Source organism: Erythrolamprus reginae, chromosome 3 (assembly GCF_031021105.1).
Source record: "Erythrolamprus reginae isolate rEryReg1 chromosome 3, rEryReg1.hap1, whole genome shotgun sequence".
Lineage (NCBI taxonomy): Eukaryota > Metazoa > Chordata > Lepidosauria > Squamata > Dipsadidae > Erythrolamprus > Erythrolamprus reginae.
The window spans coordinates 6,916,945-6,943,938 of record NC_091952.1 but is presented as its reverse complement, the minus strand read 5'-3'; the positions used below and the strand labels follow the sequence as shown (position 1 = coordinate 6,943,938).

General features: G+C 45.1%; 1 protein-coding gene across 1 annotated transcript in view; it reads left to right on the top strand.

Annotated features, from left to right (window-relative positions):
- ZNF512B (zinc finger protein 512B) overlaps nt 1–26,680 on the top strand; it is a 57,104-nt gene extending 30,424 nt beyond the window's left edge. Inside the window, 9 exon segments of the mRNA XM_070748768.1 lie at nt 3,736–3,860; nt 6,401–6,493; nt 7,639–7,740; nt 9,490–9,660; nt 16,376–16,567; nt 20,122–20,223; nt 22,699–22,761; nt 23,501–23,599; nt 25,710–26,680. Coding sequence (XP_070604869.1) covers nt 3,736–3,860; nt 6,401–6,493; nt 7,639–7,740; nt 9,490–9,660; nt 16,376–16,567; nt 20,122–20,223; nt 22,699–22,761; nt 23,501–23,599; nt 25,710–26,003 — 1,241 coding nt within the window. The 3' untranslated portion in view covers nt 26,004–26,680.
- The last annotated feature ends 314 nt before the right edge of the window (nt 26,681–26,994 follow it).

The following is a 26,994-nucleotide window of genomic DNA, read 5'->3' as shown; positions in this document are numbered from 1 at the left end:
TCTATCTATCATCTATCTATCATCTATCTATCATCTATCTATCTATCATCTGTCTGTCTGTCTGTCTGTCTGTCTAATCTATCTATCTACCTACCTACCTACCTACCTACCTACCTATCTATCTTTCTATCTGATTTCTATGCCGCCCTTCTCTGCAGACTCAGGGCATCTCAGAGCACAATAAATACCAAAATACAATGAATAAGAAATGTAAACATTAAAAATATAATCTAAAACCTCAGTTATTAAAAACAACCATCCACATTCATATATAAATTATGGAATTGTACCATCAAATGGGCACTGATTGATTGCATCCAGTCAGCCAGTTTTTTTCTACTGGCCTTTTTTTTTGTGCTGAAGCAAAAAAATCACTGAAATGTCACACACAAGTGTGTCCTCTCGCAACATTTTGCTTCCTGTGCATCATTAATCTTTATCATACTTTATATTAAGAAAATCATCTGTATTGTTTCATTTTTTTAAAACCCTAGAAGGAGAAGCACTTTTTTTTTAGTTTAATGTTTTACTAGCTTTAAAAAGTACTTAAGTATTACATACAAAGTAGAAAATAAAAGAATGGCTATCTGATTTTCAATAGGCACCAAACGGATAAAAGTAATTAAATCTGACATCCGTATGGATAACCTTCGCTATGAATTTTGTCTGCCACTGAAAACTTGGTTGTTTTCTCTTTTCCTGCCTTGGAAACACATAAAGTTCCTTGATTTAGTTGGCCCTCAAATCCCCCCCCCCCTTTTTTTTCCTGCTTTTTGAAATTTTGGCAAATAATCCGCAGACTTTTAAAAGCCAAAATATCTTTCTCTGGGATCAGCCCAAAACATATTTATCTGGAAATCTCTTGCTGGACTGGAAATAGCTGGATATTCCAAATAAACACATCAGCAACTTCTTCTAGCCAATTCATTTTCTCATCTTTTAAAACTGAAGTTGATGTTATAAACAACTTGGCAAGTCTACGTTGATCTGCGGATGAGAGTTAAGCCCACCCCCTATTTTGTTGCTACTTCGTCATTTGTAATTCCTGGCTGGCCATTGATTATTGTATTTTTCAAGAATGATTTGTGGTTTAAAGCAGGGTTGTGTCCAGGGTTTTCTTTCCTTTGTTTTGGTTTTCAGCTGTTTAAATGACTTCTAATCCAGCCAGAGTTCGATTATTGGCTACATTAACCTAGAAATAAAGATAATTTTTCTGACAATTGGAAAATTCATTCATTTCTTTCTTTCTTTCTTTCTTTCTTTCTATCTATCTATCTATCTATCTTTTTTTTTAATTTCTTTATTTTTTTCAAAAATATTTCTCACATGTTTTGTTTAAGTTTTACAGATCTTATTCCATCTCTGTTACCTTTTGTATTTATCTTCCATTTCTCTATATCTTTTACATTCAATTATATATATCATTGGTATAATACATCTTTAAAATAAAAGGAAAGAGGGAAAATGTTTGCTCTTTGTTTCTATTGACATTCATAAGGTATTTGCTATTCTTTCTATATATACTGATACTTCGTATTGTAACATTTTTAGTTTTTCTTTTGAATCCATTCATGCCATTTGTACCATGATCATTTTGATTCTTTGATTTTAGTTCCTTTAATTGAATTTGTGATTTCATCCATCTCTACACATCTATATATTTTGTCAATAATTAGGCTTTCTGGTGGGATCTTTTCATTTTTCCACATTTGCGCTAGCGATATCTATCTATCTATCTATCTATCTATCTATCTATCTATCTATCTATCTATCTATCTATTGGACTCAGGCTTACAACATACAAAAAGAAAACAATACAATACAGTTGTCTATATCCAATTAATTTAAAACTAAATCTAATTAATCCATGCCTTCAGAGATTGTGGGCACTGCATCACTGGAGGCTTTTAGGAAGAGACAAAACACAACCCTTTGCCTATGGGTCTCCTGCTTGAACAGGGGGTTGGACTAGATGACCTACAAGGTCCCTTCCAACAACTCTGATGTTTTAAATTAAATAAGAACTTCAGATAGTCCTCAGCTTAAAACCATCCATTTAGTGATAATTCAAAGTTGCAATGCCACTGGAAAATATGACTTATAGCTGGTTTTTCACACATGTTCATTGTAGCATTCCCATAGTCACCAGGAGATGGTGAGTTCTAGTCCTGCCTTAGGCATGAAAGACAGCTGAGTGACTTTGGGCCAATCACCAGGAGACTGTGAATTCTAGTCCTCCCTTAGGCATGAAAGCCGATTGAGTGACTTTGAGCCAGTCACTCTTTCTCTCAGCCCAGTCCACCTCACAGGGTTGTTGTGGGGAAAATAGGAGGAGAAAAGGTATGTTAGCTGCCTTGAATTATTTATTAAAACAACAAAGGCAGGGGGGGAAATATGTAAAAACCAATGAGAATGAAAACAACCCCACACTACATATTATTACGGATAAGCCAAAATGTAGTTCTGGGGTCAAACCAAAATGGAACCCCCTCTCCAAACTCCTGAAGGTCAAACAAGAAGCAGTGTGTCGAAACTAAACAAGGAGAGAAGCAACGTGGAACTAGGGAGAAATTTCTTGACAGTTAGAACAATTAAGCAGTGGAACAACTTGCCTCCAGAAGTTGTGAATGCTCCAACACTGGAAGTTTTAAAGAAAATGTGTTTTTTTTTAGGAATAGTTTCATTTCTCTTTCAAGCCAATCTATATATTCTTGCTCTTTTAATAATTGTAAATCTAATCTCCATCTCCTATTTTTCTTATCTTCCCCATTCCATATATTTTTAATTGGGTTGTGGTCAGCCCAATCGTTTTTGTCAATTTGAATTTGTTTTATTAAATTTCCTATTTTATTGTTGACCCACGCCATATCTATCCTAGACCAACTTTGATTTGCATTTGAATAGAATGTATATTCTTTTTTATTTGAGTTTCTTGTTCTCCAACAATCTCTCAAATTTAGTTCTTCACACATTTGGTGGAATGTTTTCAGAAGCACTTTTCTTTTTTTAATATCGATTTTTGTTAGCGCTTTTATAGTCCTTAATGGGATCAATTATACCGTTAAAGTCGCCTATCATACAAATATCTTCCACCTCCAGTTCAATCAGTTTCTGGTGCAAGTTATGGGGGGAAAAAATGAGATTTTTATTCGGTGCATATATGACAACTAGTGTTACATATATATTAACAATTGTCACTGTTATTATTAAAATCCTTCCTTTTTTGTCTGCATATATTTTTCTTGGGTCTAATTCTTTTTTAACATATACTGCAATCGCTCTTTTCTTATTGTGTGATAAAGCTGTAAATACTTTCCCAATTTTCTCATTTTCTAATTGTTTTTCCTTTTTTTGTGGGATATGTACTTCCTGTAGACAAACAATATTCAAATTTTGTTTTTGTAATTTATTAAATATACTATTTCTTTTAGTGTATGAATTCAAACCATTTACATTGATTGAGATTAATTTAATTTCCGTTCCCATAACCTTTTAGTTTCTTATTTGCCTTCTGTTTGTCCTGTTTTCTTTCTGCGCTCTTGTTAGCATTCCTTCTTCCTCCTGTTCTTTACCTTTAGAAGTTCCTTAAAGAAAATGTTAAATAACCATTTGTCTGCGGTAATGCAGCCTAAGCAGTGGGTCGGACTAGAAGACCTCCAAGGTCCCTTCTGTTGTTGCTGTTGTTGTTGTTATGCCTGACCAGCATTCATGGTTTGTCCTTTTTCTCTTCTCCAGCAACCCCTGAGGAGCAGTGGCAGAGAATAATCAACGAGAAAGGAGAAGTTGCTTGTCCGACCTGTGGCATGATCTCCCGGAAGACGGTCTTGGGTCTCAAGAAGCACATGGAAGTCTGCCAAAAAGTAGGAAAGCAACGCATTCTCTGTTCAAATGGCGAGAAATGAAATCCACTGCGTTAGTCACCGATGCTTTGGATGGGTTAACTCTGGCCCAAGATTAATTTTTATCCTATTCCTTTGTGGTTTGCTCCTGGGACCTTGATTCTCCGTGGCCTGCATTGGCTGCCGATCAGTTTCCGGTCACAATTCAAAATGTTGGTTATGACCTTTAAAGCCCTGCATGGCATTGGACCAGAGTACCTCCGGAACCGCCTACTACTGCACGAATCCCAGTGACCAATAAAGTCCCACAGAGTTGGCCTTCTCCGGGTCCCGTCGACCAAACAATGTCGTTTGGCAGGCCCCAGGGGAAGAGCCTTCTCTGTGGCGGCCCCGGCCCTCTGGAATCAACTCCCCCCGGAGAGTAGAACTGCCCCCACACTCCTTGTATTTCGTAAATTACTCAAGACCCATCTATACCGCCAGGCATGGGGGAGTTGAGACACCTTTCCCCCAGGCTTTTTTTTTATATCTATGTTTGGGTATGTATATGTTGTTTGCTTTTTAAAATATAATAGGGTTTTATGTGCTTTTTAATATTAGATTTGTTTTCGATGGAATATTGTTTTTATTATTGTTGTGAGCCGCCCCGAGTCTTCGGAGAGGGGCGGCATACAAATCTAATAAATTGAATTCTGAATTCCAGGCCCCTGGAACCCTGGCATTGTAATTGCTGGGTTGTGGCAGTTTAATTTATAGGTAGCCCTTGACTTAAAACAGAGGAGTGGAATGGAGAGGAGAATAGGGTATGGTAGAGTAGAGTAAAGTATTTGGAAGGGACTTGGAGATCTTCTATCTAGTCCAGTGATGGCAAACCTATGGCACGGGTGCCACAGGTGGCATACAGAGCCATATCTGCTGGCATACCATCCATTTCCCTAGCTCAGCTCCAACATGCATGTGTGTGCCGGCCAGCTGATTTTTGGCTCACACAGAGGTTCTGTTGGGACATTTTTGGCTTCCAGAGAACCTCCAGGAGGACAAAGAGGGCGTATTTACCCTCTGCCAGCTCCAGGGAAGATTTTGGAGCCCGGGAAGGGAGAAACACAAGCCTACTGGGTCCACCAGAAGTTGGGAAACAGACCATTTCCGTCCTCCGGGGGGGGGTGAGGGAAACTGTTTTTGCCCTCCCCAGGCATTGAATTATGGGTGTGGGCAGTCACACATGTGCGATAGCGCATACCCACACTCTTTCGGCACCCGAGGAAAAAAAGGTTTGCCATCACTGATCTAGTCCAACCCCCTGCTTAGGCAGGAAACCCTACACTACTTCAGACAAATGGTTATTCAACATCTTCTTAAAAACTTCCAGTGTTGGAGCATTCACAACTTCTGGAGGCAAGCTGTTCCACGGATTACAAAAATTAATTTAGTGACTGTTGAAAATTACAACGGCGCTGAAAAAAGTAACACGATCCTGTTTCACACCTATGGCCATTGCAGCGTCACGTGATTAAAATTCGGACGCTTGGCACCTGGTTCGTATTTACAACGGTCTCAATGTCCCAGGGTCACACAATCCCCTTTTGCGACCTTCCGTCAGAAGGGAAGCCAGATTCACTTAACAACTGTGTGACTAATTTAACAATGGTGGTGATTCACATAAGAGCCATGGGAAGTTGTAAAATGAGGCAGAATTCACTTAAGAATTGTATTGCTCGGCAAGAAAATTTTGGACACAACTGTGGTCATAGGTTTATATGTAGGTAGGCTTCAGTGATGCAGTGGTTAGAGTGCAGTACTGCAAGCTACTTCTGCTGATCACTGGCCGCCAGCCGTTTGGTAGATCGAATCTCAGTAGGCTCAAGGTTGATTCAGCCTTCCATCCTTCCAAGATGGGTAAAATTGTTGGGGGCAAATATGTTAATGTGACATGGGCATACCTAGGGAAGCCCATGATTGCTCTCGCAGCTGCATTTTGCACAATCTGAAGTTTCCGAACACTCTTCAGGGGTAGCCCCATGTAGAGAGCATTACAGTAGTCGAGCCTCGAGGTGATGAGGGCATGAGTGACTGTGAGCAGTGACTCCCGGTCCAAATAGGACCGCAACTGGTGCACTAGGCGAACCTGGGCAAATGCCCCCCTCGCCACAGCTGAAAGATGTTTCTCTAATGTCAGCTGTGGATCGAGGAGGACGCCCAAGTTGCGGAGCCTCTCTGAAGGGGTCAATAATTTCCCCACCCAGGGTAATGTACGGACAGATGGAATTGTCCTTTGGAGGCAAAACCCACAGCCACTCCATCTTATCAGGGTTGAATTTGAGTTTGTTGACACCCATCCAGACCCCAACAGCCTCCAGGCACCGGCACATCACATCCACTGCTTTGTTGACTGGACATGGGGTGGAGATGTATTGGGGGCAAGAGGCTTATTCTCCACTTAGAGAGGGCTGTAAAGCACTGTGAAGCAGTATATAACTTTAAAAAAGAAACTTAAAAATAAAATAAAAATTAATTCTAGATTTCTTCGTCTGAAATATATGTCTTTTTCTCCTTTGTTTTAGCTGCAGGATGCCTTGAAATGCCAGCACTGTAAAAAGCAGTTCAAGTCCAAAGCAGGGCTGAACTATCACACGATGGCAGAACACGTGAACAAGGTCGGGGTCTTCTGCGTGTAGATCTCTGTACAATGTAGATTGTGAATATCGAATAGAACAGAATAGAATAGAATTTTATTGGCCAAGTGTGATTGGACACACAAGGAATTTGTCTTGGTGCATATGCTCTCAGCGTACATAAAAGAAAAAGAGACATTTGTCAAGAATCATGTGGTACAACACTTAATGATTGTCATGGGGTCAAATAAGCAATGGAAACTATACCTGTTACAGAAAAACTATACAGTGTTCCCTCGATTTTCGTGGGGGATGCGTTCCGGGGCAGCCCGCGAAAGTCAAATTTCCGCGAAGTAGAGATGCAGAAGTAAATACACTATTTTTGGCTATGAACAGTATCACAAGCCTTCCCTTAACACATCAAACCCCTAAATTGCAATTTCCCATTCCCTTAGCAACCATTTAGATTATTAATCACCATGTTTATTTATTAAAGTTTATTAAAAAAATATTTATTAAAGGCAGACAAAAGTTTGGCGATGGCATATGACGTCATCAGGCGGGGAAAACCGTGGTATAGGGAAAAAACCCACAAAGTATTTTTTAATTAATATTTTTGAAAAACTGTGGTATAGACTTCATGAAGTTCAAACCTGCAAAAATCAAGGGAACACTGTATACATTTTTGAAATCAGAACAAAAAATGATTCAGAAAAATACAAGGTCATAAGTTTTTGTCTCCTGGCTCTTAATTACACCAGTCAACACACACACACAAAAATAATCAGCAAAGGTAATCTGTCTATTTTATGCTGATTCCAAAGATATGTTTAGTTTCGCTCTATCGCATAAAGTTTCTGATAGTGATGCATTTTCATTATTATGTTTTTGTATTGATGTTACTGTTTTCTTGATGCTGCCTGTATATTTCCTACACCTTATAATAATGATGCTGCTGCGTGGAAACTATACCTACTATAGAAAAACTATATACATTTTTGAAATCAGCACAAAAAAAATGATTCAGAAAAGTACAAGGTCAGCTGCGATGATTACAAAAAATATTTTTTTGTAGACCTGTGTTATTTTAGTTGCTCTTCCTTGCACTTTCCCCCAAAGTCTTGGACTACCTGTAGCAGTTGAGGTGAGTGGGTAATTTTCCCCCCTCCGATTCCCTTTTTTTCTAGACTGCGCCTGTGGAAGCTGCTGTCCCTCTCGGTGAACTTGGGGACCGGGAAAGGCTGAGGAAAGTGCTAAAACAGATGGGGAAACTCAAGTGTCCAAATGAGGTATTGATTTTGCTATCTGCAAGAATGTTTGCAACAAGGTCACAAGAATACAGTCATACCTCGTCTTACGAACCTAATTGGTTCCCAGGGGAGGTTCGTAAAGCGAAAAGTTCGTAAGACGAAACATTGTTTCCCAGAGGAAACAATGTAAAATGAATTAATGCATAAAAGAAAAAAAATGCAAAAAACCACCGCCGCCCGGCTGTCACCTTTTGAAACAGCCGTGTGCTTCTCAGCGTTCTCCCAATGCCGAACCCGGAAGTTCGGGTTTGGCGTTCGGGTTCAGGAGGATGCTGAGAAGCCCCGCCGCCTGGCTGTTAGCTTTTCAAAAGAGCCGCGGAGCTTTCGGGCCAGTCAGGAGGCTGGAAAGGAGGTGGGGAATCCCAATAGGGAATTCCATGGGCGGAGCTTTGACATCACAAAGACATCCTTCCTGGAGTCCAGGTTTCGGCCAGTGAAAAGGCGACAGCGGGGCGGCGGGGCTTCTCGGCGGCCTCCTGAACACCAAACCCGGAAGCTCGGCAAAAGTTCGGGTTTGGCGTTTGGGTTCAGGAGGACGCTGAGAAGCCCCCCGGCTGTTTCAAAAAGCGACAGTCGGGTGGCGGGGCTTCTCGGCGGCGGCGGCAGGTTTGTAAGATGGAAAAAGTTCAGAAGAAGAGGCAAAAAAATTCCGAACCCCGGGTTCATATGTTGGATTGTTCGTATGGCGAGGGGTTCGTATCACGAGGTTCCACTGTATTTGTAGCTCAGGGCTGGATTGCGGGGTCATGGTGCTCTCTGAGGTTGGTACTTTTCTTGCAGGCGTTTCATTACCCAACTAGATTAATATCATTAATATCATCAATGTTAGAAGGGAGTGAGATTTGAGGAGGAGGAGGAGGAGGAGGAGGAGAAGTAATGTGACCTTGGAATTCTCATATCAAATGACCTAAGTGCCAGAGCCCACTGCAACAACATTGCCAAAAAGGCTTCAAGAGTTCTTAACCTAATCCTACGTAGCTTCTGCTCCAGGAATCTCACATTACTAACCAGAGCATTGGGGAAACCACAGGGAGGGTGGAGGCTCTGTTTCCTCCCAGGAGATTCCTAGAGAGGCCCCATGGAGGCTTCTCCCCGCCTTTTCTGGCCTTGTTTCCTCCCAAGGGATTCCTAGAGAGACCCCACAGAGGCTTCTCCCTGCCTTTTCCAGTCATTTTTCCTCCCAGGAGATTCCCAGAGAGGCCCCACGGAGGCTTCTCCCCGCCTTTTCTGGCCCTGTTTCCTCTCAGGAGATTCTTACAGAGGCCCCACGGAGGCTTCTCCCTGCCTTTTCCAGCCCTATTTCCTCCCAGGAGATTCCTAGAGATGCCCCACAGAGGCTTCTCCCTGCCTTTTCCGGCCCTATTTCCTCCCAGGAGATTCCTAGAGAGGCCCCACAGAGGCTTCTCCCTGCCTTTTCCGGCCCTATTTCCTCCCAGGAGATTCCTAGAGAGGCCCCAAGGAGGCTTCTCCCTGCCTTTTCCGGTTACAGTTTTGGAGGCTCGGGTTTGTAAGTGGAAAATGGTTCTTGAGAAGAGGCAAAAAAATCTTGAACACCCGCTTCTTATCTAGAAAAGTTCGTAAGTAGAGGCCTTCTTAGGTAGAGGTACCACTGTAATTGATGTTCTTACGTCTTTTATTTCGTATTGTTTTTTTACACAGTGAGGGTGTGTTCCAGGCTTCCTTCCTTCCTTCCTTCCTGACCTGCGGCCCCTTCTTATTTCTCCTCAGGGCTGCGGGGCCACCTTCTCCAGCCTTATGGGGTACCAGTACCACCAGAAGCGATGCAGAAAGCAGCCCTCGGAGCTGGAGAAGCCGGTCTTCACCTGCCCCCACTGTGGGAAGACCTACAAGTCGAAAGCTGGGCATGACTACCACATCCGCTCCGAGCATCCGGTGATGGTGAGCCTCCCGCCTTGCTTTCCTTGTGACCGACATTGGGTTTGTGTTCGAAAGAGTGTTACGGGGAGTCCTCGACTTATGGCTGCAATGGGGACTTTACATCTGTAGAGATGTAGAAATCACTCACTCACTGAGACATGATTTCTTGAAAGAAGGTTTTGTCCAGGTTGGGAACATCTCTCTCTCTCTGGGTTGAAGCTCTCCCTGATTCTCTGGACTAATTCTTTATTTTTTATAACTGGTTCTCGTGTTTACAAATACAAAACATGATTGATTGATTGATTGATTGATTGATTGATTGATTGATTGATTGATTGGATTTCTATGCGCCCCCTCTCCGAGGACTCGGGCGGCTTGTAACATATAAAAAACAGTAGCTTACAATAAATTGAGATTGAGCCGGGGTGGTGCAGCAGGTAGAATAATGCAGGCCACTGAAGCTGACTGTAGATCTGTAGGTCAGTGGTTCAAATCTCATCACCGGGCTCAAGGTTGACTCAGCCTTCCATCCTTCCGAGGTGGGTCAAATGAGGACCTGGATTGTGGGGGCAATATGATGGCTCTATTAAAAAGTGCTATTGCTAACATGTTGTAAGCCACCCTGAGTCTAAGGAGAAGGGTGGAAGAAAGAAAGAGAGAGAAAGAAAGAAAGAAAGAAAGAAAGAAAGAAAGAAAGAAAGAAAGATCCGATTAAATTAAAATTACATAACTATCTTAAAATTCCTAGTTAAGTTAAAATCAATTGCATCCATTCGTACAGCAACCACACAATCATTCCCTGGCCAGGGGCTAAGGTCTAATCAGCCCAAGCCTGGTGACATAAATGAGCAATACGAATCTCCAGTGGGAACTCATTCCAGAAGGACGGGGCCCCAACAGAGAAGGCTCTTCCCCAGGTCCTGTCAGATGACATTGTCTAGTTGACAGGACCTGGAGAAGGCTGACTCTGTGGGACCTGACCGCCCACTGGAACTCATGCAGCTGGAGGTGGTCCTGAAAGTATTCTGGTCCGATGCCATGTAGAGCTTTATAGGTCATAACCAACACTTTGAATTGAGTCCGGAAACCAATTGGCAGCCGGTGTGTATCTTCTCCATCATTTGCTGAGCTATAATAAACAGACTGAGGTATTCTATAGCAGTGTTTCCCAACCTTGGCAACTTGAAGATACTATCTGGACTTCAACTCCCAGAATTCCGCAGCCAGCATTTGCTGGCTGGGGAATTCTGGGGGTGGAAGTCCAGATTTATTTTATTTATTTATTACTTAGATTTGTATGCCGCCCCTCTCCGAAGACTCGGGGCGGCTCACAACATGTAGTAACAAATCATAAGCAATCAGACAATTTAAAATATTTAAATATTTAAAAAAAAACCATATGCTAACAGACACACACACAGACATACCATGCATAAATTAAACGTGCCCAGGGGGAGATGTTTCAGTTCCCCCATGCCTGACGGCAAAGGTGGGTTTTAAGGAGTTTACGGAAGGCAGGAAGAGTAGGGGCAGTCCTAATCTCCGGGGGGAGTTGGTTCCAGAGGGCCGGGGCCGCCACAGAGAAGGCTCTTCCCCTGGGGCCCGCCAACCGACATTGTTTAGTTGACGGGACCCGGAGAAGGCCGACTCTGTGGGACCTAATCGGTCGCTGGGATTCGTGCGGCAGGAGGCGGTCTCGGAGATATTCTGGTCCGATGCCATGAAGGGCTTTAAAGGTCATAACCAACACTTTGAATTGTGACCGGAAATTGATCGGCAGCCAATGCAGACTGCAGAGTGATGGTGAAACATGGGCATACCTAGGTAGGCCCATGACTGCTCTCGCAGCTGCATTTTGCACGATCTGAAGTTTCCGAACACTTTTCAAAGGTAGCCCCATGTAGAGAGCATTACAGTAGTCGAACCTCGAGGTGATGAGGGCATGAGTGACTGTGAGCAATGAGTCCCGGTCCAGATAGGGCCGCAACTGGTGCACCAGGCGAACCTGGGCAAACGCCCCCCTCGCCACAGCTGAAAGATGTTGTTCTAATGTGAGCTGTGGATCGAGGAGGACGCCCAAGTTGCGGACCCTCTCTGAGGGGGTCAATGATTCCCCCCCCAGGGTAATGGACGGACAGATGGAGTTGTCCTTGGGAGGCAAAACCCACAGCCACTCCGTCTTATTGAGCTTGAGCTTGAGTCTGTTGACACCCATCCAGGCCCCAACAGCCTCCAGGCACCGGCACATCACTTCCACCGCTTCGTTGACTGGGTATGGGGTGGAGATGTAAAGCTGGGTATCATCCGCATATTGATGATACCTCACCCCATGTCCTTGGATGATCTCGCCCAGCGGTTTCATGTAGATGTTAAATAGCAGGGGGGAGAGGACCGACCCCTGAGGCACCCCACAAGGGAGAGACCTAGGAGTCGACCTCTGACCCCCCACTAACACCGACTGCGACCGGCCAGAGAGGTAGGAGGAGAACCACTGCAGAACAGTGCCTCCCACCCCCAGCCCCTCCAGCCGGTGCAGAAGGATACCATGGTCGATGGTATCGAAAGCCGCTGAGAGGTCAAGGAGCACCAGGACAGAGGATAAACCCCTGTCCTGGGCCCGCCAGAGATCATCCATCAACGCGACCAAAGCGGTTTCCGTGCTGTAACCGGGCCTGAAACCCGACTGCCGGGGACCTAGATAATCGGCTTCTTCCAAGGACCGCTGGAGCTGGAGTGCCACCACCTTCTCAACAACCTTCCCCATAAAGGGAAGGTTGGAGACTGGACGATAGTTATTAAGGACAGCTGGGTCCAGGGAGGGCTTCTTGAGGAGGGGGCGCCCAAGCGCTTCTTTATAGAGTGATGGAAAAACTCCCCTCCCCAAGGAAGCGTTGGTAATCTCCTGGGCCCAGCTCCGTGTCACCTCCCTGCTGGCCGAAACCAACCAGGAGGGACACGGATCCAGTAAACAGGTGGCGGAACTCACAGCTCCAATGGCCTTGTCCACTTCATCAGGTGTCACCAGATCAAACTCTTCCCAGACAGGTGGACAAGTACGTGCCCCAGTCACCTCGACTGACTCGTTGTCAGTCGACTCTGTTGTACAATTGGAGTCGAGGTCGGCCCGAATCTGAGCGACTTTATCAGCGAAAAACGTGTTAAAATCCTCGGCACTACTCTGCAAGGGCTCCCCAACTCCCCCCTGATTAAGAAGGGAGCGGGTCACCCTAAACAGAGCGGCCGGGCGGGATTCCGCTGATGCAATCAAGGCGGCATGGTACGCGCATCTTGCCGCCTTGAGCGCCACTTTGTAAGTCTTAATAAAAGCTCTTACAAGTGTTCGATCGGATTCAGACCTACTCTTCCTCCATCGCTTCTCTAGACGTCTCTTTTGGCGCTTCAACTCCCGGAGCTCCTCGTTGAACCATGGGGCTCTACGGGGTCTAACGCCTCGGAGAGGTCGCAAAGGCGCAATCCGGTCAAGAGCCCCCGCTGCAGCCGTGTTCCAGGCCTCCGCGAGAGACTCCGCCGAACTGTGGACGAGTGCCTCTGGAATAACCCCAAGCGCCGTCTGAAAGCCCTCTGGGTCCATCAGGCGTCTGGGGCGGAACATCTTCATTGGTTCCGCCTCCCTGCGGGGAAGGATTGGAGCCAGGAAGTCAAGCCGTAGTAGAAAATGGTCTGACCATGACAAAGGCAACACTTCTAAGCCCCTTAGTCTCAGACCATTACTCAATTGCTCGGAAAGGAATACCATGTCAGGTGCGTGCCCTCCCTCGTGAGTCGGACCCTGTACTACTTGAGTCAGGTCCACGGCTGTCATGGTGGCCATGAACTCCTGTGCCAACCCAGAGGTTTCGCCGAGTGACGGCAGGTTGAAGTCCCCCAGGACGATGAGTCTGGGGAACTCCACCGCCAACCCGGCTACCTCCTCGAGTAGCACAGGCAGGGCTTTTGACACGCAGCTGGGAGGCAGGTACGTGAGAAATAAGCCCACCTGAACCCCTAAGTCCAACCTCATCAAGAGAGACTCGCGACCCGATGTCTTCAAGTTGCCAAGGTTGGGAAACACTGTTCTACAGCAATTAGTAGGCAGAGCTGTCTCTCTCTCTCTCTCTCTCTCTCTCTCTCTCTCTCTCTCTCTCTCTCTCTCTCTCTCTCTCTCTCTCTCTCACACACACACACCACATCCCTCTCTCTCACACACACACCTCACACATTTCCTCTCTCATACACATACACACTCCTCTCAACCTGTCTGTCTCACACACACACACATCTCACAGCCCCCCTCACCTAAACATACCTCACACACATCCCTCTCTCTCTCACACACACAATCTCTAACACACACCTCTCACCTCTCTCACGCACACACATACCTCTCAACCTGTCTGTTTCTCACCCCCCCTCTCTCACACACACACCTCTTTCTCTCTCACACACACATCTCACAGCCTCTCTCTCTCTCACACACACACAAACATATCTCACACACATCCCTCTCTCACACACAATCTCTAACACACACCTCTCATACACACACACACCTCTCAACCTGTCTGTCTCTCACTCCCCCTCTCTCTCACACACATCTCACAGCCCCCTCACTCACACACACACAAACATACCTCACTCACACACATGCCCCCTCTCTCACATACACCTCTCTCTCTCTCTCTCTCTCTCTCTCACACACACACACACACACACACCTGCCAGCTTTTACTTTTGCCCATCTCTAGCAGTCTTTCCTATTTTCTTTTCCAAGAGACTTGCAAGCAAACGCAACTATTTCTTTGCAACAATGCTTTCAAGATAGGCAGAGACAGCTACAATAGGTGATGTTAGGATAGTTTTCCAAATCTGGAAACTCACTAATGAGTTAAAGGGAGTAAAAGGGAGATATGTGAGGATTGAAGGCCACATAGCTAGAAATCACTAGGATTGGGCAGTCTACAAGTTCCCTCTTCTCCTTTCAAAGTTCTGAGGTAAAAAAGCAATCAAAAGACCTCAATGGCAACCATTTCTTAATTTTTTTCCTTCCTTCCTCCCTCCCTCTTCTTCTCCTTCACCTTCTGTCTCCATCTGCCTTCCTACCCCTCCTTCCCTTCCACCTGCTTCTTTTCTTCCTCCTCCACCACCTTTCAATTCATTCTCCATTTCCTTCTTCTCTCTGTCTTCATCTCTCTCTCTTGTCTCCATCCCCTCTTTTACTTCCTTCCCTCCTTCCATCTCTTCCTCCCTCTTCATTCTCCCTTTTCCTTCTCCTTATCTGTCTCCATTTCCTTTCCTCCTTCCTTCCTTCCTTCCTTCCTTCTTTCTCTCCCTCCCGCTTCATTCTCCCTTTTCCTTCTCCTTATCTGTTTCCATTTCCTTCCTTCCTTCCTTCTTTCTTTCTCTCCCTCCCCTTTCATTCTCCCTTTTCCTTCTCCTTATCTGTTTCCATTTCCTTCCTTCCTTCCTTCTCTCCCTCCCCTTTCATTCTCCCTTTTCCTTCTCCTTATCTGTTTCCACTTCCTTCCTTCCTTCTTTCTCTCCCTCCCCTTTCATTCTCCCTTTTCCTTCTCCTTATCTGTTTCCATTTCCTTCCTTCCTTCTTTCTCTCCCTCCCCTTTCATTCTCCCTTTTCCTTCTCCTTATCTGTTTCCATTTCCTTCCTTCCTTCCTTCTCTCCCTCCCCTTTCATTCTCCCTTTTCCTTCTCCTTATCTGTTTCCATTTCCTTCCTTCCTTCCTTCTCTCCCTCCCCTTTCATTCTCCCTTTTCCTTCTCCTTATCTGTTTCCACTTCCTTCCTTCCTTCTTTCTCTCCCTCCCCTTTCATTCTCCCTTTTCCTTCTCCTTATCTGTTTCCATTTCCTTCCTTCCTTCTTTCTCTCCCTCCCCTTTCATTCTCCCTTTTCCTTCTCCTTATCTGTTTCCATTTCCTTCCTTCCTTCCTTCTCTCCCTCCCCTTTCATTCTCCCTTTTCCTTCTCCTTATCTGTTTCCATTTCCTTCCTTCCTTCCTTCTTTCTCTCCCTCCCCTTTCATTCTCCCTTTTCCTTCTCCTTATCTGTTTCCATTTCCTTCCTTCCTTCTTTCTCTCCCTCCCCTTTCATTCTCCCTTTTCCTTCTCCTTATCTGTTTCCATTTCCTTCCTTCCTTCCTTCTCTCCCTCCCCTTTCATTCTCCCTTTTCCTTCTCCTTATCTGTTTCCATTTCCTTCCTTCCTTCCTTCTTTCTCTCCCTCCCCTTTCATTCTCCCTTTTCCTTCTCCTTATCTGTTTCCATTTCCTTCCTTCCTTCTTTCTCTCCCTCCCCTTTCATTCTCTCTTTTCCTTCTCCTTATCTGTTTCCATTTCCTTCCTTCCTTCCTTCTCTCCCTCCCCTTTCATTCTCCCCTTTCCTTCTCCTTATCTGTTTCCATTTCCTTCCTTCTCTTCCTCCCTCTTCATTCTCCCCTTTCCTTCTCCTTATCTGTTTTCCTTCCTTCTTTCCTCCCTTCCTTCTCTCCCTCCCTTCATTCTCCCGTTTACTTTTCCTTATCTGTCTCCACTTCCTTCCTTTCCTCCTTCTCTTAATCCTTTCATTCTCCCTTTTTCTTCATGTCTGTGTCTCCATTTCCCCTCTACCTCCATTCCCTCCCTCCCCTCTTCATTCTCCCTCTCTTCTTCCCCTCCCTCCTCTCTTTCCCTTCTCTTCCTCCCTTCCAGCATCTGCCTTCATTCATCACAGACCGCTTTTCTCTCCTCAGCCCCCTGAGCAGCCGGAGCTGAAACCCGAACCCAGCGCCGTGGAAGATTTTGAGAGAACCCCTAGTGGCCGCATCCGGCGCACCTCCGCCCAAGTTGCCGTCTTCCACTTGCAGGAAATAGCCGAGGACGAGCTGGCCAAGGACTGGACCAAGCGGCGGATGAAGGATGATCTGGTCCCTGAAACAAAGCAAGTGAGCGACTGGGCTGCCTGAAAATTTCTCAAGGGTGGCGGAGGGCGGGAGTTGGGGAATCAGAGAATTGGGGTCTTCAGGGGCAGAAGAGAATTGTTGCATGCTTTCTATTTATCAGTTAGTATTTATATGTTAGGGCAGTGATGGTGAATCTATGGCACAGGTGGCATGCGGAGCCATATCTGCTGGCATGCAAGCTGTTTGTTTGTTTGTTTGTTTGTTTATTTTATTTATTTTGTTTATTGTATTTATTTTATTTATTTTATTTATTTCATTTATTTCATTTATTTCATTTATTCATTTATTCATTTATTTATTGCATTTGTATGCCGCCCCTCTCCGTGGACTTGGGGCGGCTAACAACAGTGATAAAAAACAGCATGTAACAATCCAATACCAAAACAACTAAAAACCCTTATTATAAAACCAGACATACATACAGACATACCATGCATAAATTGTAGAGGCCTAGGGGGAAAGAATATCTCAGTTCCCCCATGCCTGACGGCAGAGGTGGGTTTTAAGAAGCTTACGAAAGGCAAGGAGGGTGGGGGCAATTCTAATCTCTAGGGGGAGTTGGTTCCAGAGGGCCGGGGCCGCCACAGAGAAGGCTCTTCCCCTGGGTCCCGCCAAACGACATTGTTTAGTTGACGGGACTCGGAGAAGGCCCACTCTGCCCTAGCTCAGCTCCAATTTGCCTATGTGCCGGCCAGCTGATTTTTGGCTCACACAGATGCTCTGGGAGGCTGTTTTTGGCTTCCAGAGAGCCTCCAGGGGAATGGGGGAGGACGTTTCTACCCTGGGGAGGGCAAAACACGAACTTAATGAGCCCACCAGAATTTGGGAAACAGGCCGCTTCTGGCCTCCAGAGGGCCCCTGGGGGGGGGGGGGGAAGCTGTTTTTGCCCTCCCTCAGGGGCTAGATCTGGTCTGTGGGGTCCTTAGATCTGGCCCACTGGGCCACCCAGGAAACAGCGAAAGATTGGCCTTTGCCAGCAAAAATGGAGCTTCATTTTCACCGGCAGGGAGTTGCAGGAGGCCGTCGCAATCAAAAACAAAGCTCGGGAGCTCGTTTTCCCTGGCGGAGCACTTGGGCCACCCCAGGGCGCTCTCCTCCCCCAACAAGAGGGGCATTGAGTTGGCCATGCCCACCCCGTCTCCCTGAGGTCAATCACAAATCTGACGTGGCCCTCAATGATATCAGAGTTTGACACCCCTGCAATAAAGGTGATCTTATCGTAAATTATTATTATTATTACTTATTAGATTTGTATGCTGCCCCTCTCTGAAGATTTGGGGTGGCTCACAGGATACAATATAAAACAGTGAACACAAAGGCAAATTGAATTAATTAAAAAAACCTACATAAGCTAAAAACCCCAATATATTAAAATCAATCAAACAAATTCAATCACAGCCATATATGACATGTATTGGCCAGGGGCCCAAGATCTAATTGCCCCACACCTGGCGACAAAAGTCGAGACTCTTGAGACTCTTGTGAAAGACAAGGAGTGTGGGGGCAGTGCAAATCTCCAGGGGGAGCTGATTCAGAAGGCCGGACCCCCCACAGAGAAGGCCCTTCCCCTTGACTCCGCCAAACGACATTGTGTGGTTGACAGGACCTGGAGAAGGCCAACTCTCTGGGACCTAACCGGTTGCTGGGACTCATATGGCAGGAGGCGGTCCCATAAGTAAGAGGGGGTGTTGTAGTTGGCTCTGGCCCAGCTCCTGCCCCAAGGAATGTGGAGGTGGATGCAGGGGAAACATTAACATGTCATAGGCCTGTTTTATTGCTGACAGAGTCAGGTAGTGCAGTTTCCTCGGACGAAGAAGAGAGTGGGGGAGACTTGGAAGAGGGGGGCTTGGCACACAGCCCAGGAAATCAATCTCCATTATCTTCAGTTGATTCAGATGAGGAAGTGTTAGACCCTCGCAGGCGCCGACTTATGCACAGAAGAGACCAATTGAAGAAATATTACAGGAGATAAGAGAGGCCACCTGTGTTTGGGTGGAGCTCCATTAATTAGAGCTGCTGCTATAAATATCAGCGTGCTGGCTTGGACCGTTGTGGAAGATTATCTGATCGTTGTTCTTCAGGACTGTGCCTTGCTGTTTGTTGATTTTTCATGACTTTGAAACCAAAGCAGAGCAAAGTGTGTGTGTTTCACTTCGTGGAAGAAGGAGGGCTGTGACATTCCTTCACAGCTGCTAGCTAAGTACTCAAGGACTGATTAAGGGGATTGTACAGACTACCAGCTTGTTTTGGGACGAGTGCTCTTTGCAATACAAAAAGGGTGCTTTGTTTCTTTTGAATTTTTGTGATAAAGAACATTGTTTTGAATTTTCAAACGTGTGTGTGTCTGAAATTTGTACCCTTGAATTTTTGGGAGATTCATACCATAGAGCCTGGCAGAACAGGGGGTGGCATACAAATCTAATAAATTATTAGTATTATTAATTATGACTGCTCTCACAGCTGCATTTTGCAAGATCTGAAGTTTCCGAACAATCTTCAAAGGTAGCCCCATGTAGAGAGCATTGCAGTAGTTGAACCTCGAGGTGATGAGGGCATGAGCGACTGTAAATGCTCTCCACCTGTCTGTGGTGGTAAGAAATCCAGAATGCAGAATGCAGCTGCGAGAGCTATCATGGGCTTCCCTAAATACGCCCATGTCACACCAACACTCTGCAGTCTGCATTGGTTGCCAATCAGTTTCTGGTCACAATTCAAAGTATTGGTTATGACCTATAAAGCCCTTCATGGCATCGGACCAGAATATCTCCGGGACCGCCTTCTGCCGCACGAATCCCAGCGACCAGTTAGGTCCTTCAACCAAACCTGTCAACTAAACAATGTCGTTTGGCGGGACCCCAGGGAAGAGCCTTCTCTGTGGCGGCCCCGACCCTTTGGAACCAACTCCCCCCAGATTTCAGAGTTGCCCCCACCCTCCTTGCCTTTCGTAAGCTCCTTAAAACCCACCTCTGTCGTCAGGCATGGGGGAATTGAGACTTTCCCTCCCCCTAGGCTTATAAAATTTATGCATGGTATGTTAGTATGTATGATTGGTTTTTAAATTGGGGTTTTAAATTAACTTAAACTTAAATATTAGATTTGTTTACATTGTATTATTATTGCTGTGAGCCGCCCCGAGTCTGCGGAGAGGGGCGGCATACAAATCTGATTAATAAATTAATAAATCCAGGAGACGTTATTATCAGTATTGGGTTGCTACTGGTATGGATAAGGACAGGGCACTGGTGGCAAAAAGTGTGCTGCGCGCACAGCTTCACATCTGTGTGCGCATACATGCGTCCCAGTGTTGCGCTGAAGGGGGGAAATCGCCCAAATCTCACACATACGTGCAGCCCCTCAAGAGATTTTGCTTCCTGTGCATGCACATCCTGGGACATGCGCATGCAGGAGAAGCAAACCTGCGCACACAGCGCACTGATAGCAGCGGGAATGGGAATCTGCCCCTGGATGTTAGCCATTGTTGTTTCCACGCACCTGTGAATTGCATTCTGACTGTTGTGACTGCTGAATGTTGGCAGCTAAACTACACCCGGCCTGGACTTCCCAAGTTGAACCCGCAGCTTCTGGAGGCCTGGAAGAATGAAGTCAAAGAAAAAGGACACATCAATTGCCCAAATGACGTGAGTATTCGGTGGTTTACTTTAACAGTCTCATAATGGGTGAACAGTGCGGTCCGGCGGAAGGAAAAGCAAGTAGAAAACTTGGCTGCATAGCTAGAGGTATAACAAGCAGGAAGAGGGAGATTGTGATCCTGCTGTGTAGCGCGCTGGTGAGACCCTATTTGGAATAATACTGTGTTCAGTTCTGGAGACCTCACCTACAAAAAGATATTGATAAAATTGAGCGGGTCCAAAGACGGGCTACAAGAATGGTGGAAGGTCTTAAGCATAAAACGTATCAGGAAAGACTTAATGGACTCAATCTGTATAGTCTGGAGGACAGAAGGAAAAGGGGGGACATGATCGAAACATTTAAATATGTTAAAGGGTTAAATAAGGTTCAGGAGGGAAGTGTTTTCAATAGGAAAGTGAACCCAAGAACAAGGGGGCACAATCTGAGGTTAGTTGGGGGAAAGATCAGAAGCAACATGAGACAATATTATTTGACTGAAAGAGTCGTAGATGCTTGGAACAAACTTCCAGCAGACATGGTTGGTAAATCCACAGGAACAGAATTTAAACATTCCTGGGCTAAACATAGATCCATGCTAAGATAAAACACAGGAAATAGTATAAGTGCAGACTAGATGGATCATGAGGTCTTTTGTTGCCATCAATCTTCTATGTTTCTATGTTTATCGCCAGAAGACCTCGATTCTAGTTTCCTTTGGTTTGGGGGTTGGATTTGAGTCTAACCACAGAGGTCCGTGATGGTGAACCTATGGCACGTGTGCCACAGGTGGCACATGGAGCCATAGCTGAGGGCACATGAGGCATTGCCCTATGTCAGCTCCAGCATGCATGCACATGCTAGCCAGCTGATTTTCAGCCTTGGGGAAAGACGTTTAGCCCTCCGGAGGCTTCAGGGAAGTTTCTCTGAAGCCCCGGAGTGCAAAAAAACCACCCAACTGGCAAACCAGAAGTTCAGAAAAACAGACTTCCGGTTTACCCATTGTGCTGTTTTTCACATTCTGGAGGCTTCAGGAGCTTCCCTAAAGGCTCTGGAGTGCAAAAAAACCAGCACAACAGGCAAACTGGAAGTCTGTTTTTCCAAACTTCTGGTTTGGCCATTTTTTTCACCGTTCCAGGCTTCAATGAGGCCTGTGTGCATGCGGGGGAAAGCACAAGTTTGTGTGCACGCATGTGTGGAGGTTGTTTCCGTGTTAACAACCGCACACCATAGAAGGGCTCCATGTATTTTTCCCTACCAGTATGGGAACCTGAGGCCAGCGCACGCCCCCACAACATGTGTGCGTATGCCCCGCACATGATTTGGCTTTTGCGCAAGCGCCAGAAGTGATATCCCGCGCGAGGATGGTCACCTGAGTGATATTTCTGCAATTTTTGTCCTGTTCTGCATGCGCAGAAGCCAAAAGAGAGCAAAAATTGTTGAAATCTCACCTGCGAAAGCGTCCTGTGAGATTTTGCTTCAGGCACATGTGCAGAAGTGAAATCTGGCATGAAGGCGTGTACACATGTAACGGGCGCGCGCGCTGCCGGGCTGGCCTCTGGAACCCATCAAAAACCCCTAATGGATCGCCGATCCCATCCGTACTGGGTGGGGCCTATCACTGCTGCACACACTCTCTCCTGGCATGCGAGCCAAAAAAGGTTCACCATTACTGACATAGGTGGTACTCAACTATAATTGAGTCCCAAATGTTGCTAAGTGAGACAGTTGTTAAGTGAGACAGTTGCTAAGTGAGACAGTTGTTAAGTGAGTTTTGCCCCAATCACTGCAGTTGTTTAGTTACACGGTGAATTAAGTGAATATGGCTTCCCCATTGACTTTACTTGTCACGAAAAGAGATCACATGATCCCCCCAGGATCACTGCTGCCGTCATAACTATGAACCCGTTGGCCAAGCGTCTGAATTTTACAGCAAGCTGAAACGGTGGTCAGTATGAAAAACAGCCATAAGTCACTTTTTTTTCACTGCTGTTGTAACTTCAAAAAAATTTGGGTTATGAAATCTCTGCAAGAACAACCACCCTCAGCACCAAGGATCCCACAGTCCTCTTCCTGCGCCCCTTCCTCCTCCTCGCCCCAAAGCTCACTCCTTCTAGCGCTGATTATATTAACTAGTTGGGTCATGAAACATCTGCAGGAAACCCACCAAAGAGCACTCCACTCTGTAACTCCACTCTCTTCTAGCAGTGATGATGTTGCATAGTTTGGTAATGGGACCCCACAGGCTCCTCCTCCTCTGGGCAAATCTCACTCCTTCTAGCACTGATGATATTAACCAGTTGGGTCATGAAACATCTGTAGGAAAACCGCCCAGCTCAAAGAGCACCAAGGAGCCCACAATTCAACCCCGAGCTATAAATATTCTCCTTTATTGGTACCTTTGGGAAGGTTGATTGCAGCTTATAGGAGGGATGCTTAGGGGGGGGGGCAGGTTCCCCACTCATCCTCTCTCTGTTCCCTTCCAGTGCTGTGCAGCCATTTACTGCAGTGTGTCCGGCTTAAAAGCCCATCTGGCCAACTGTAACAAGGTAATGGAATCTCCACAGTCAGTCTCTCTGTATTTGAATTTTTGATTTCTTTGTTGGCATGCAGAGGTTGGCCTGCCAAATCCTCAGCAAATTGCAGGCTACGATATTTGCTAAAGTCAATACTATTTTATACATTTTAATGTATCTGGTTTGTACGACTGAACAATTATTCATAATCACTGACTACCTGTTGGATATCCGCTAGAATTCCACATTTCCTTTGCGTAGGTGTATCCTTTATAACTCGGGGATCACGCTTCATACTCCTTAAGAGTGAAAAACCGTCATTTTTTTCGGTACCGTTGTAACTTTCAACGGTCAGTAAATGAATTGTTGTAAATCGAGGACTACCTGCACCTTGCGGTGTGTAGAAACCAAAGTTAGCAACTCACTTGAGCAACTGGCTGCGAGTGGAGAATTTATCTCTGACTTCAGTCAATAAGAAATTGCATGGTTCCCTTCCCTGCAGCCTGAACTGGCATTTGATCCAGTGATCTTAAAAGAAAAGAAGAAACAGAATAACAAAATAAGGGGAAGGGACCTTGGAGATCTTCTAGTCCAACCCTCTGCTTAAGCAGGAAACCCTACTGAACCATTTCAGACAAATCCAGTCTGTTCTTCAAAACCTCCAGTGTTGGAGCACCCACAACTTCTGGTGGCAGGTCGTTCCACTGTCAGGAAATACCTCTTTAGTTCCTAGGTTCTGCCAAAATTAACATGGCTGGTCTTTGGTTTACAGGGAGGCCATTTGGTGGGCAAATATCGTTGTCTTCTGTGTCAGAAGGAGTTTAGCTCAGAAAGTGGGGTCAAATACCACATCATCAAGACACACTCAGAGGTAAGTGTCCTGTTCCTGGGACTCGCTTGTTTCTGCAAAGTTACTTCGAGTGGTTAAAGCACCAGGCTAGACAGTGGGGGATCATGAGTTCCAGTCCTGCCTTAGTCAAGTGGCATGCGGAGCCATATCGTTGGGCACACAAGCTCAGGTCTGGTGCACACGTGCGCACCGTTCAGCTGATTTTCGGGCCTTCTGGGCCCACTGGGAGTCAGAAAATAGCCTGCTTTCAGCCTCCAGACGGGTGAGGAAGGGCTGTTTTTTGCTCTCACCAAACTCCAGAGCCTTTCTGGGAGCCTGGGGAAGGTGAAAACAGCCTCCCTTCCTCCGGAAGCCCTCCGGAGGCCAAAAATGGCCCGTTTCAAGAAAGTCTCTGAAGCCTGAGGAGAGCAAAAAAACAGAACCTCCAGTCCAACCGGAACGTATCTGGCCTATAGAGAATCTCCAGAAGGGTGGGGAAGGCCATTTTCGCCCTCCCCAGGCATGTGCATAAGCAAAAAGTCTCCGAAAATCACCAAAATCTCACTCGTGTGAGCGTCTTCACGCAAGATTTCGCTTGCTGCACATGCGCAGAGGCGAAATCTGATGTGGGGCTTGCACATCACTACAAAAGCTAGCTAAAATGTTTCAGAATTTGTTGATGAACTGTTGGAAATGCAGCAAGTCACCTGGCTCATTTTATCATATGTGGTGGACTTGTCTGGAAGTATGTAAATTTTGGAGGCGAATTCAACATTGAATTCAGAGGATTTTAAGAAAGACTATTGAACTTAAACCAGAGATATACTTTCTAGGTATTTTACCAGATAATTTTGATAAAGAAGAGACATGTTTAATTATACATATAATTGCAGCAGATAGGATCGTATATGCACAAAGTTGGAAATTGAACAGGATACCAATGGAAGGGGAAGTTTTGAAAAAATTATGGATTGTGCAGAGATGAGTAGATTGATGGTTGAAACCTAAAGATAAACATGACTCGGATTATTATAAAATTTGGGAGAAGTTTTATGATTGGATAGAAAACGAAGAGATACTTATTACTACTACTATTATTATTATTATGTCAGTACAACACAGCAAACGAGATCACTATGCTGGATTTTGTATTTCATCACCAGTCGGGTGCTTCCCAAGCACCTAGGACTGCGTGATGTAGCGGCGAATTATGTTTGCCGATCCCAGTAAAGCAGCCTTTTGCAATTGACAGATGGAGATTTTGTCAATTCCAGTGGTTTTCAAATATCCGCTGAGATCCTTTGGTACTGCGCCCAGCGTGCCAAGTACCACTGGGACCACTTTCACGGTCTTATGCCAGAGTCGTTGCAGCTCGATTTTTAGATCTTCCTATTTCACTAATTTCTCTAGCTGCTTCTCTTCAATTCTGCTGTCTCCTGGGATTGCGATGTCGATGATCCATGCTTTCTTTTTCTCCACGATCACAATGTCTGGTGTATTATGCTTCAGAATTCGGTCAGTCTGAAGTCGGAAGTCCCACAGTAGTTTTGCTTATTATTTAATAATAATAATAATTATTATTATTATTATTATTATTATTATTATTATTAAATAATAAGCAAAACTACTGTGGGACTTCCGACTTCAGACTTACCGAATTGGATTTGTATACATATTGTTTTTTGTACTGTATTCTGTGAGCCTCCCCAAGTCTTCGGAGAAGGGCGGCATACAAGTCTAATAAATAATAATAATAATAATAATAATAATAATAATAATAATAATAATAATTTATTATTAGACTTGTATGCTGCCCTTCTCCGAAAACTTGGGGAGGCTCACAGAATACAGTACAAAAAACAATATGTATACAAATCTAATTAGTTAAAACTATAAACTAAGATTCCATTACATTAAAAAGCAGTAAGTTAACACAGTCACATTCACACATAACATTTAATGGTCAGAGAAGGGGGGCATGTATTAGTAATGGGTTAATTTTGGGAAAAATTGATATATGAGAATTTGATTTAAATTTGGCGAATGCACAATTCTGTGTGCATACCAAAAATTGCTACCGGAACATAGCACCTGACATTCTGGTAGCGGCCCATCACTGGTACCTATCTTTCTTTCGCTTCCCAAAACGCAGAACTGGTTCCACACCTCGACCGATTCTTCCAAGAAAAAGAAATGTAAAGAAGATGGGATGCCCAGCAACGAAGAACGAAAGACTAGCCCCGATGGCAAGAAACGAGGCCGGAAGCCGAAGGAGAGGCCTTCCGAATTTTTCCCGAAAGACACAGAGAGCATCCTGGGAAATATTAACCCTAAGAAAGCCACCGGGCCGTGGGCCGTGGCAAACTGCATCCTGGATGAAAAAGATAGAGGTAACAAACCTTTCCACGGCCAGAAATTCGGGGCGAATCAAATGCCAGAAAAATAAGCCGAGAGGTCAGGAAAAAAAAAATTAATAATAAATCCTCTTTGAAGATTAGTTTACAGGGTGATGGGTGAGCAGGATGCTCTTTTATTGGCCAATCCGCTCCTTCTTTCCTTTTTTAATGAAAAAAACCCCCCACTAAAGTGACAAACCACTTTAAGGCACGGAAACAAACATTTGGGCTTCGTTTTCGGAGACGGACTCAACCTTCCAGTGCGATTCTTCCATCCGAAACCCCCGCCTGGATTGTATATAAAAGCCAAGCCTTGCCTGGGCAGTCCACGTCCACGGATCGGTTGGGTACCACGGTGAAAGGCGGGTGTCTGTTGCAGTTTCTTTGAAAGAGACGCTGCAGGAGCAGGAAAGAGCCAAGTGCAATAGGGAAACCAAGTTAAGCGTTTTCTTCCTTCCTTCCTCTGTTTTTTGTGGATTGCTTTTCCAGTAGCAGTCTTGTGTTTAGGAAAAAAAACCCAAAACAACGTGTTTTGGGAGTCCCGCGAACAAAAAAACGAATTTTGTGATTGTGGTTGCAAACCCAGCTTACCTTTTTTTATATAATTTTGATAGGAAATGTGTTTAAAAAAAAAAAAGTACCTGAGATTGTTTGACAATGAACTGTTGGGGTGGGTGGATGGGTTGGGTTTATAATGAGGATGGTGATGAAATATCCTTATTTTGAATTTTTGTTTGTTTGCTTTTTATGGTCCAACCAGAGATAAACCAAGAGACTGATGGCCCTGCTTGTAATTTGGATAACAAAAACTGGAAAAATTGAAAACGTTTAGGGTTTAGAAATCTAATAACAGAGAAAGGAATTTTTTGAGAAAGGAGATATTTGGGGAAGTTTTCCTAAAAAGAAGAAAGTTTAATTGTGGAAAACTTAGGGCCTTTCCGTGAAACTTTTTATTTTTTTAGTTCTGCTTTGAAAAGCAGGTATTTGTGTGTGGTGGGGGGAGGACAAATGCTCTTAAAAATATCCCAAGGAGAAAGCTAT